This window comes from Peromyscus eremicus, chromosome 3 (assembly GCF_949786415.1).
Source record: "Peromyscus eremicus chromosome 3, PerEre_H2_v1, whole genome shotgun sequence".
In the NCBI taxonomy this organism is placed as follows: domain Eukaryota; kingdom Metazoa; phylum Chordata; class Mammalia; order Rodentia; family Cricetidae; genus Peromyscus; species Peromyscus eremicus.
In genome coordinates, this window is record NC_081418.1 from 126212075 (window position 1) to 126224553 (window position 12479).

Consider the following 12479-nt stretch of genomic DNA (forward strand, 5'->3'; position numbering starts at 1 on the left):
TGTACAGGGGAGAGGCATGTGCAAAGCTTTGTAAGCCGTTCTGTCCAGCAGGCACACCACAGGCGCCTAGTGCCAAAACTCTTACCGGCAGTAAAAATGCCTTTGGTGCTCTGCCTGATGCTCGAAGGCCTGACGATTGACGAGACCCCTGTGAAACACAAAAACAAAAGGACATCAAGAGAAGCCAGGCGGATGGTGGTCATCTGAGCAGTCTTAAAACTCTGAAACCAGGTATCTGCAGCTATTCAACAGCACTAGCGGGGGAGTGATGTCCCTGTTGGGGGTGACTGTGACAAGGGCGTTCAAACAGAGGTTGGGCACTGGGGAGGGCAGCTGGGGTCAGCCCGAGCTGTGTGACCACTGGCAAAGGCCTGGGCTGCTGTCCAACTTGGCCACCTCAAAACAAGAGCGGTGGCAGGTGACCCTCAAGGGTCATCTTAGGAGTTTAAAGCTGCTTGGGTCTTCTAGTTCTCAGTTCCAAGATGCAGAAAGATTGAAAGAAATGTTTCCTTTTTATCTAGGAGAAAAGCGTCCACTGTAAAAGTAAATAAAAAGGACATGCTAAGACACGGATTCCAAATCTCCCATCGCCTTACGACAGCACGACCCAGTAACAGCCTGTCTGGGCTGCAGGGGAGCGAGTACATGGGTACACTCACGAAACCTGGTGCTGCAGGTTCCTGAGTGAGGGCGAGTGGGGCCAGCCTCACGTTAGCTGTGAGTCACCCTCCAAGTTCCTTACTGCAAACTGCACTGCCAATCAACAAATACTTCCTGAGGAAAAGCAGGACAATGGACTCGTTTGAGAGACAGGGCCATCTTCAGTTTCATAATTACTTCTTCCCTACTGTCCTTTGCTACCCTAGAGAGAGGTGGGTCTCTCAAGAAAAGGGTGAGATTTTTTCTGTTGATTTTAGACAGAGCCCTGCCTTGCTACTTAGCCCAGGCTGGCCCTGAACTAACTCACTGTGTAGTCTCTGCTGGTTATGAACTACGGGCAAATCTCCTGCTCCAGTCTCCTGAGTGCAGAGATTACAGGCCTGCCCCACCACACAGATTTGAATCTTTTGATAAAACATTAGGGAGGTCCGGTCCTGGGGCAAATTTGGAGAAACACAGCCTGAGAGGCCCCAGAGGGTAGATGTGGTCATATATTGTGTACCCTAATAAATAGACTTCGTGTTTCAGGTGGACAGAGCCTGGGGCTAGTCAGAGAGAAGCTGGAGATGGCAGCGGTCTCTGTCCTTCTCATACCACAAGGGACAGACACATCTCTCAATTGACATCTGGAAACCCAAGCACTGCTTCAACCTCTGGTGGTGATTTAGGGCCCAGGACCCTGAAAATGTTCCCACCACGTGCTTCAAGCAAGTGAACACTGAGATTTGAAAAACCCCAAACTGTTCATGTTTTTCTTCTCCCCAGACGGAATCACTCTCTTGATCTCATTAGGCAAGGAGGAAGAAAGAATGCGTCTGAAGGCCACAGAGGCTGCTTCCACCGCAGCCAGCCCTTGCCTAACACCAAACTCGTGGACACACCTAGCCGCACCACGTCACCACAGTCAGGGTCTTGAGCCACTTGCAGTAAGGTCTCTTCCACATCCCTGTTTCTCCCAGGAGGGTCCATGATGTGATTGATTTGCTGCTGTAAGGTTCTGGGCAATGTCATTAGCTGAGTGAACTGTCCTTCTGGGCTTTTATCTATCTGGGAAAAAGAGAGAGAGAGAGAGAGAGATGACGTCTTCACAAGTGCCCTGAAGTCTAGACACAGTAGGACACATGGCTTCTATTTAGAAATCCCACAGAAAGACTCTCACACTATGTGGGACTCCCATGCATACATCTGTAATTAAATAAGGTTTTCTGTCCTCTGACGTAAGTGCCACACCTACCCCAGGTGGCAAAGGAAACTGAGTACTTATTTACATGGTCAGGATTACAGTCCCTTCAAAAGGGACAGCCCTGGTTCTAGAATATTTCACTTCTTCATGAGTAAAGAAGAAAAGCCTTTTAAACATTAAAAAAAATATTTTATTTATGCATTGGTGTTTTGATTGCACGTATGTCTGTGCACCACATGTGTGCCTAGTTCCAGAAGAGCCCAGAACTGGGTGTCAGATCCCCTGGAATTAAGGGTTAGAAAGTTGTTAGCTACCATGGAGGTGCTAGGAATTGATTCCAGGTCCTCTGCAAGAGCTCTTCACCACTGAGCCATCTCTCCGGCTCCCAGGGAAACCTCTTTGGTGGATCAGTTTCTGACGTGCAGTTTACAACGTTCTACTTGTCTTAAACCAACAGCTAAAGGAGGCGGGGCTGCAGCTAACAAGTGCAGATCAACTCCAGGGCTACAGGTTCTTCCTCACACTGAATGCTGTGAGGGAAGTCAACAGGAGACAACGGGATCGGAATCTGGGCCTCTGCTCTGGGCCTCCATGCTGGACTTCACAAATGACAAAAGCTGCCTCACCCTGACTCCTCCAGAGCTCAGGAGGCAGCGGCTGTAACTGATTATCGTAACTTAGTTGTCATTACTTGTTACACAGGACTGAGCCACCCAGCTGCGTCTGTTTCTAATGCAGTCTAAATACAGCAAGTTGTTCAGGGACAAAGACAGAAATAAAACTATGTATTGCTGGAGACCCCTGAATCAAAAGTTAGCCCCACTACTGAGACCAGACCAGCTCCCTAATACAGTGTATTTGCTTCACGGAATTGAAAATATAAAAACAGGGAAGTGACACGGGAGTGCAGCTGCCTGCTCTGTTAGCAGCAGCAGCAGCAGCAGCAGCAGCAGCAGCAGCAGCAGCAGCAGCAACCCCTTCCTCACACCTCACAGCACCTTCACAAATGCTGAGATTTTAGCATCGAAGAAAAGAACAGCTTCAGGGCCAGGTGAGAAGGCTCAGCAGCCTGGTGGCCTGAGTTTCACCCCTGGGATCCATGTAGGAAAGAACCGACTCCACAGAGTCATGTGGGGCCACACACGCATCACTTAAGGTCAGGGCCATCCTGGTCTACATAGTGAGTTCTAGGCCAGCCAGGACTACATAGTGAGACCCTGTCCCAAACATTAACAACAAACAAAGAAAAGGAACAGTCTCAGGATGAACGCATTCACTTGGCTTGCTGTTTAAGTAGGTTGGTCAGAGGTAAAGACCTGGCCTCCTGCTCTGAACCGGAAGAACTCTGAAGGGCTCTCCAGCTCCCAGCAGCCTCACAGAGCCAGATGAGGCCCTTGGGTGCAGAGGCGCCTGACCTGAGATTGTTCCCGTGAGCAAACGTCATGGAGGCATGTTGGAGCTACCACTGTGGAGGACTAAGCGGAGGCTCTGAGGCTGACACACACACAAACACACACACACACACACACACACCCCGCCCGGGCAAAGCAGTACGAGAAAGTAGAATCACATCTCAGGAGGAGGGATTAGTGCTACTTGCACACAAGGAAGACGTAGGGGTGTGGTGGCCATTTTGTGTGTCTCGATTAATCTGCAGTGCTCAGCTACTCGGTCAAATACCAGTCCAGATGTCGAGGAGAATGAATATTTAGACCAGGCGAGTGTAAATCAGCTGACTACCCTCCATCACAGCAGGGTAGGCTCAGTGAACAGCTGAAGGATATAAGAGAAACGTCCATGGTCCCTTGAAGAAGGCAGTCTGCCTCCAGACTCAAATCTACAGCATCAACTCTTCCCTGGGTCTCCAGCCTGCTAGCCTGGCCTACAGATTGATGAACTAGTAAGTGGTCTCTCTCCTACCCAACCTCCATCACCCCAACAATGCCATCTCTCTAGAGAGCCCCAGCAAAAAAATAAAGTGTTGATGGCCCCCATCACGTCCCCAGGAAGTCTGGTCTTTACAAGAACTCAATGAATCCTAGTGCGTTACAGCCCATGACTGCAAACCCTAGCAAGCAGAAATCCTGGCCAGAGGGTTGGACGTAGTTTAGTGGTAGAATTCTTGTCTAGTATGTGTGAGGGACAGCTTCAACCACTACCAACTCAGAAACCATGAATAAGGAACGAATACACACACACTACCTCTTCCTTTGGGAGTTCGGAGTCAGGGCTCGCACAGCTCACCTCTAGTCGGCCTTGCTGCATTTTATAGACCACCTGGGGGTCCTCCTGGAGTATGTTCTCATAGAGCTCTCGGAAGTGGGCCACGTTGGGCTTCACGATGTTCAAGACTTTTGCTTTTTCCTCGCCAATCACCATGCGAAAGTCACCTAGTAAAAACAAGTAGGAAAGTCAGTCTTGAGAAGAATTCACACCTGATCCATGAACAACCGTGGCTCACTGAGCAGTGTGGCAGGATCCCTCAGCAGAACACCTTCTCTTTTAAAATGCCTATCATGGTACAGAGGCATTCGAGAGTCTGGGCAAAAAGAGCCTCTGAAGTCCCAGAACCCTGCACGCCAGCTACTGTCTAGTGGTCCTCTCACAGAAGTCACTGGCCTGGCCATGAGAGCTTGTTTTTCCACTAAGGAAACCTTTGGGTTGGCAAATATGGAAACCCTGCCTAGGACCGTCACTATAGGTTCCCAGCACCCACGTGGCCGTCACAACCAACCACCTGTAACTCCAGATCTGGCAGATTCAACACCATCTCTGGCCTCTGAGGGCACTGCATGCACATAACACAAAGGCACACATGCAGGCAAAACACTCATTCACATAAAATACACCTTTAAAAATTTCAAGTGGAAAGAAATGAAGGATGTAACATTTGCTACAGGATGAATTTCGGGCAAAATAATTACTCTGAAAGAAAAAGAGCAATTTCTATCTTGTTTACTTTGGACTTTTTGAGTCAGGGCCTCATATAAGCCTACGCTGGCCTAGAACTTGCTATGTAGCCCAAGTTGGTCTTCAACTCTTGATTCTCCTGCTCTGCTGGGGTTCTAGGCACATGCCACCAGACCCACTGGAGCAACTTTTGAAGCAAATGAGAAGTGACTCCTCTGCTCCTGAGGATGACCGGCCAGTCCTAGAGAAAGCACAGTAAACTAGACCGCTTGAGTGAATGCAAGAGGCTGGTGGGCTGGGGAGGGTATGTGCCCCAGGGGTGGAGCACTCTTCTGGCTGGCGCAAGGCTCCGGGTTACATCCTGGTGCTGCCAGGAAAGAACAGGTAGGACTCCCAGGTGAAGTCCCACGAGTGATGTCCTGAAGCCCTCATCGGGCAGACAGAGGCCACAGCTGCCGAAGAGGCTCCTTGGGAGTAGGATGGTGAGAGAATCTGTCACTCAAAAGAGGCACTTCTGGGGGTAAAGAGAGCACTGTGGTAATTATATCGGAGCCTATATTACCTTTGCCAATTTCTTTTCTTGGAGGGAGAAGGATTCTAAGAGGCTATGGCCTGCCATAGTGGAATTTCCTTGAGCACACTGGTGGCTTCTGGGGGAAAAGTACAAGTATGAGGCTGTCTGCAACAGGATGAGTGTGGCTCCCAGGCTCATGTTGGGGTGTAGTCTCTACTGTGAGGAAAGAGGGTAGAAACTGTCTGTCCATGGCCTTTGGAGTGGCCCTGACTAGACAGGGTCCTCATGGTGGGAGTTCCCAGGACTGGATATGGGTGGCCTCATAGGAATACTGAGCAGAAGATAGTTATTAACCTGCTCTCATCCCATGTGCCATCTTGGGACACTGCCAGCAAGAAGGTCACCAGATGAGGCCCTATGACCTTGGCCAGAACTGGAATCCTTCCTTAGGAACTGCCCAGCCTAGGGTGTTGCACTACCAGCAACAGAAAACAGACCGAGCCCATGCCCGACAGCATGTACTGTAGTGAGGAGTGTGACACACTGACGTTTAAGCATCAAAGGCCCAACTTCCACTGTAATATGACGGACATGCAGCTGAGGAGGGCGAGCCTTCTAAAGAGCCTGTGGAGGCTGACCTTGGTACAGACCAAGTCTGCCTACTCAAGTCTCTAGAAGCTGCCCACATTCGGATGAACTTGCTTTTTCATTACTATTTACACAGTGAATGCCAAGGGACATTGCTAAGAGTGTCAAGACATTGGTTGTCTCAATGCTGCCGTTGACATCACGATCTGCCAAAGTCCTTCTGGAAAGCAGTCAGTCGGTAAAGCCATCTCTGGAGAGGAAGCCTGAAGGTTAGGTCATGTGCCTCAGACTTTCCAGGGTGCAAATTAATATGCTACGTGTAACATACAAGAAAAATCTGCTCATTAGGCTGAGGGTGTATAGGCTCAGTGGCTGAGTGTTTGCCTAACACACACAGGCCCTAGTGTCAGGGTTTAGCCATGGTCCTCCCACCCCCATACAAAAGTCCATGTGTTGAAGGCTTGGTCTCAGTTAGTGGTGCTACCGAAAGGGGCCTGGATTGTAAAGGTGCTAACATTATCATGTGGTTACTCTACGGATGGGCTGGCTCACACGTCAATGGGCTATTCAAGCATGCCTTGAAGGGTCTATCTTGTCTCTCGGGCCCTCTGTCTCTCTGATTCCTGGTTGCCATGAAGTGAATGGCATTCCCTCAGCATGACTTCCGTTGACGCTGCGGCCTGACTGACCACAGGCAACGGAGCAAGCTGACCAACAGCAGCCTCCGCAGCCAAGACATTTCTTCTGTCTTTGCTTCTTTTGCCTCATTAGTGGAAAGTGAGAAGAACACTGGTTCAACCGCTCAGCTCCCCCAGTTCCCACAGTTCATGACAGCATTATCTGTAAGGAAAGAGCTCAAGCATCTGAGGGGCACAGAAAAGCCGTACACTAGATGGTCCACCCATGCTCTACCACGTACATTACCACTAAAAAGGAGTCATCGTACACAGCAAGTTAGAAAACTATATAAAAGTTGGTAGAAAATGAGTAAAAAATGTATAAAAGATACTGACAAAAACATATAAAACAAGGGGCTGGTAAGATGACTCAACCGTGAGGAGTGCTTGCTGCTCTTTAGAGGACAGGGTTTGGACCTCAGCACTCACTTGGTGGCTCACAACTATCTGGAACCCCAGGCCAAGAAGATCCGATGTCCTCTTCTGGCCTCTGCAGGCACCAGGCACGCATGTAGTATACATACATGTAGGCAAAACACTCATTATACACATAAAATAAAATTTAAAAATCTTTAAAATATGTATATAAAGCAAGACAATGGTATAGTCTAACCTGAAGGGCAGCGGTGGCAGAGGCTTGCCTACCATCAGCAAGGCCCTGGTTTCTACACACGCACATAACCGTTTTCAATTGTTTACTTATGTCCCTATGTGTGAGTGCACCCACGCCATAGCATGCATGTGGAGGTCAGAGGGTGACTTTTGGAAGTCGGTAAGGCTCTCCTGTTTCTGCACACCAGGTTAGCAGGCCCTGGGCTCTGTCCCCCACTTTACTAAGGAATGCTGAGATTACAGTTTTAAGACACTGCATCTGGCTTTTTTAGAGGGTTTCAGGGATGGACTCAGATTGCCTGCCAGGCTCTTGAGGCAAGTGCTTTAACTGCTAAGATCTCACCAGCCTTGTAATAGGCTTTTATGTGTACAAGCATACATACGCTCTCTCATTTAGTGTCAAAGCTCTCTGAAGCAGGAGCTATTTCCATTCCAAGTTGGACAGATGAGGAGACTGGGATGCCGAGAAAATGTTCCTCAGTACCAGGGTACCCATGGCTGAGACAACTATTTCCCTCATTTCTGCCATGTTGGTATATTCCCACATTTTAAAATGCATGGGACGCACACTTGTAATGATTTATCAAGTAAAAACAGAATGGTGGCTGGGTTAGTGTCCAATGTGTAACCCTTATTATGCCTTTTTTATGTGTGTGGGCACATGCATGTATATGTATGTGGAGGCTGATTGGCTACTGTTTTTTTTTTCTTTTTCTTCCTCCTCTTCTTCCTCCCCCTCCTCCTCCTCCTCCTCCTCTTCTTCCTCTTCTTCTTCTTCTTCTTCTTTTTTTTGAGGCTGGGTTTCTCTGTGTAGTTTTGGTGCCTGTCCTGGATCTCACTCTGTAGACCAGGCTGTCCTCGAACTCACAGAGATCCGCCTGGCTCTGCCTCCCAAGTGCTGGGACTAAAGGCGTGCGCCACCACTGCCTGGTGGCTATTGTTTTCAATTGCTCTCCAATTTATTTACTGAGGCAGGGTCTCTCACTGAACCTGCAGCTTGCAATTCCAGACAGTTCAGCTTGGCAGCTCATCCTGCTAGGGAATGGTGGGGAATCTCATCTTTGCTTCCCAAATGTTGGGATTACAGGCAGCTACCACACCTGCCTGAGGATCCAAACTCTGGTCTTAACACTTGCTTGGCAAGCACTTGACCTATGGAGCCCTCTCCGCTAACTTCTTTATGCTTTTATGACAATAAAACAACCATCCTGGGGCTGAAGATGGCTCAGTGGTTAAAACACAGGCTGCCTTTCCCAGAACCCACATGGTGGCTCACAACCATCTTTAACACCAATCCCAGGCAATCCAATACCCTCTTCTGGCCTCCAAGGGCATTGCAAGCATGCTGGCAAATACCCATACACATAAAACATGGAAAACAAAAACAATACAAAGCAAGACAAACATTTAATATAAAACTGGACTCTCGATTGCCAAAGGACTGAAATGTCACCAGACTCCGAGTCTAAGGCAAGCTCTGAGTGTAAGACCAGCTTGTGTCATCCCTTCCCTTTCTCTAGACCCCGCAAACTCAGGTTCTTACGTCCGAGACAGTTACTTTCTACAGAAGGACTGCACTTGACCAATGTGAAGAAGCAAGCTAACCCAAACCCTCCCACAAAGTGACAGTTGTGATTACAGACTTCAGCAAACACTCTGGTCTCCCAGAACAAGGACTGCGCTTGTTTGCCTCTGGACCCTTGGCCACTTGCAAGCTGTCCGGGGCAGGCAAGGTGCACTGACAGCCGTCTGCTGGGCTGAACTCTCCCAGGGCAGTGCAGTAACAGCAGCTCAGATCGGGAGGGGAGAGAAACGGGGGGCTTCTCCTTTCTTCAGAACGGAGGGGCAAAACAACGGGCACAGCACGAACCACACCTGACGGTTCCGTTTCTCACCCTCAGAAATCCCTTTGCAACTAAACGCAGGGACCCAGAGAAACAGACGACGACTGCTTTTTCTTTTGTATCTCTCCGGATGGTTTTAACCCTTGGCTGCTCTACTCAGAGAGCTGCGAGGATAAACCACGGAGGGACAACTTGTCTCCGCCTTTGACAGGGGCTGAGCTCAGAGGCCTGGGAACCCTGGGTAGCTGGCCAGCTGTGATTCAGACATGCTCAGCAGGGAGGGACGGGAGTACCTGCACACAGATTCTGGCTTTCAGGACAGACAGTGCCCCATGGTGATCTGAGTCAAGTTACTTCATCTTCCTGAATAGAAAGATCTTAAGTTCTAGGCTAACCTGGGCTACACAATGAGGCTATACTACCTCAAAACAAACAACCTCCACCTGTGCTGGCTAGTTTCCTATCCACTCAACACTAGCTAAAGCTATCTAAAAGGAGGGAACCTCAGTTGAGAAAATGCCTCCATAATATCCGGCTGTAAGGCATTTTCTTAATTAGTGATTGATGGGAAGGGCCCAGCCCACTGTGGGTGGTGCCATACCTGGGCTGGCAGGTCTATAAGAACGCAGGCTGAGGAGCAAGGCAGCAAGCAGCACCCCTCCATGGCCTCTGATCAGCTCCTGCTTTCAGCTTCCTGCCCTGTTTGTTCCTGTCCTGATTTCCTTCAATGATGGATAGTCATGAGGAAGTGTAAGCCAAATAAGCCCTTTCCTCCCCAACTTGCTTTTGGTCATGGTGTTTCATCATAGCAATAGTGACTCTAAGACACCACCTGAACCAGTTTCCTTTTCAGTAAAATGAAAATCACATTTTACGCGAGTCACAAAATGCCTCAGTTGCTTTCAGACTTCAGTTGGGGAACAGATGAACGGTTGTTAAGGAACAAGCGGACACTGGTGGCAGGGAAAGGACAGTGGGTGGACAAAGCCCTTGGTCTAAAGTAACAACTACTGGGTCCCTTTGCCTTTCCAAACTAACACAGTACCAACATCACTGCAGTACAATGAGTATTTGCGTGGCTGCTAAGCACCAGAAGCCACACTGGACCCTGGAGACGTACAGACCCTACTCCATGAAGCATGCACAGGTTTCAGTGTTTAAAGATTGCAGCTCGAACTGAATCTGCCATGGCAAAAATAAAACACCAACTTTTCAGTTTCTGAGCTCACACACCAGACAATTCATCCACTTAAGGTGCACGACTCAAATGTTTTTATGTCTAGGCATAATGAAACCATCACATCAGCCTAAGAGCGTTCTGTTCTCCCCACAAAAAACTCCGTGCCACTAATAACCACCCACCATCTCCTGTCACTCCTTACCCAAGCCTCAGGCAGAGGCTGACAGAGTGTCTCCACAGTTTTAACTTACTGGCTACCCAACTCAGGCCAGCCTGGAACTCACAATCCTCCTGCCTCGGCCTGCCAACTTCTGGGGTTACACTTGTGCCCCTCCATTCCTGGTTCTTCAAGCCTAGGAGTTTATGCCTGATAGGCAAGTGCTACCCTACTGAGCTGCACCCAGTCCCTCTGGTTCATGTGGAACCACTGCCTGTGGTCTCACACAACCTTAGAAAATGTGTCATGATACACCATGCTGTGTGTAGTAGATCAGTCATCAACTCGTTTTGTGAACTCTACTGTGAGGACGTACCCATTTTATCTACCCACTTCAGTAGATGAATGTTGGGTTGTCTCAACTTTTAAGCTATTCATTATCAACGATGTGGTGACATTCACGGAGAAATTTTCAGGTAAGCATGTTTTCATTTATCTTGAGTTACTCATGTGGGAGTAGACGGGGGTGGGGGGTGGGGGGTGGGGGGTGTTTCGTCACGCTAACATGCTTAGTATTCCGAGGAAGCGCGTTCTGTGCCACTTTACTTTCCCATCAGCAACCCAGAGGGCTCCGATTCCTCCACTTATTAGCACTCATTCCTGCCTCCTCTCGAGGACACTGGCTTGAGGTTGAAGGCGGGATCTATCTGGCTCTGCTGGCTGTCCCCTCACGATGATGGCTGAGCACCCGTGTGCCTGCCGGAACTTCACACTTCTTCCCTAAGGCCTTGCCTGCTTTTAATTTGGGTTATTTTTGCTGGGATTCTAAGGACACTGGTTTGAAACATCATCCCATTTCATGTGTCTTTTCACCTCCTGGGAAGACACTATTTACAGGACATTACAATTTTTAATACGGTTCCATTTACTTAATTTGTTGTGACAAAGTCTCATCCCGTAGCCTGGCTGGCCTGGATCTCGCTCTGTGGACAAGGCTGGCCTCAAACTCACAGAGACTCCCTGCCTCTGCGTGCTGGGATTAAGGGTGTACTGTTTCTGTTTGTTTTCTTTTCCTTCTTTGTTTTTTTTTTTTTTTTTTGGTTTTTCGAGACAGGGTTTCTCTGTGTAGCTTTGCGCCTTTCCTGGAACTCACTTGGTAGCCCAGGCTGGCCTCGAACTCACAGAGATCCGCCTGGCTCTGCCTCCCAAGTGCTGGGATTAAAGGCGTGCGCCACCACCGCCCGGCCTTTTCCTTCTTTGTTGTTTCAGCTTCTGGTGTAATCTTAGTTCCTAATCCCAAGTCTAAGAGTTTTCCAGTTTTAGCTTGTACATTAATTAGCTCTACGTCCAGGATCCAGTTTGAATTCATTTTGTATATGGTGTGACTTAGGAACCCAATTTCATTCTCCTGCAAGTGGGCACACGGTTGATTTGAACAGATGTAACTAAGGCAGTGTTTTCAGGTGGCCCTGATGTCACTCTGGAAGGTTCTTCCCTAGCTGCAGAAAAGACACTGGTCTGGCTAACCGACACGAGAGTGTGAGTGCAGAGAATGCTGAGGGGCTGCTGACAGGCATGTTTCCCCTTCACACTTCACGCAAATGCAACACAGCTGAGCTCAGGGAGGAATAAAGAACCAGGCCCACCATATGGTTTAGGACAGAATTCCCCTCTCCCACCCAAATGGCCGTCTGCCCATCCTCAGACACTGACTGGGCACCTAGTGTACAGGAGTCAGGCATGGCTGGCGGGCACAGGCAGGGTTCCGATGAGTGAGTGAGTGTGTGTGTGTGTGTGTGTGTGTGTGTGTGTGTGTGTGTGTGTGAGAGAGAGAGAGAGAGAGAGAGAGAGAGAGAGAGAGAGAGAGAGCGCGCACACACACACCAAAAAGGCATTTTTAAAAAAATCTCATCCTAGTTGTTGGAACAAAGGTTAAAGATACATGCTGTCTCTAACCAGAAAGTGAAACAGAACAAAAGCAGGGAAGGAGCTGGGGTGCCAGCACAGGTCAGAGGCCTGTGCCCTGGCAGAGGGCGACCTGAGAAGAAAACCCATGGCCACTCCTTCCCTCAAGGATCAGATTCCAGGCCCACCCTTAGCTCAGCCAGCACTCAGCAGCTATGGACCTGAGTACACAAATGTGGCTCGGACCCA

At 49.0% G+C, this 12479-nt stretch overlaps 1 protein-coding gene across 2 annotated transcripts in view; it reads right to left on the reverse strand.

Annotated features, from left to right (window-relative positions):
- Window positions 1-12479, reverse strand: part of Tamm41 (TAM41 mitochondrial translocator assembly and maintenance homolog) — a 37571-nt gene that overhangs the window by 6919 nt on the left and 18173 nt on the right. Inside the window, exons 5-7 of one of the 2 annotated variants that reach the window (XM_059258398.1) lie at window positions 4088-4233; window positions 1542-1707; window positions 86-148 (exon numbers count right to left, since the gene is read on the reverse strand). In XM_059258398.1, the coding sequence (XP_059114381.1) occupies window positions 86-148; window positions 1542-1707; window positions 4088-4233 (375 nt within the window). Of the gene's footprint in view, window positions 1-85; window positions 149-1541; window positions 1708-4087; window positions 4234-12479 lie in introns of those variants that run through there. The other variant, XM_059258399.1, reaches the window with a different exon arrangement.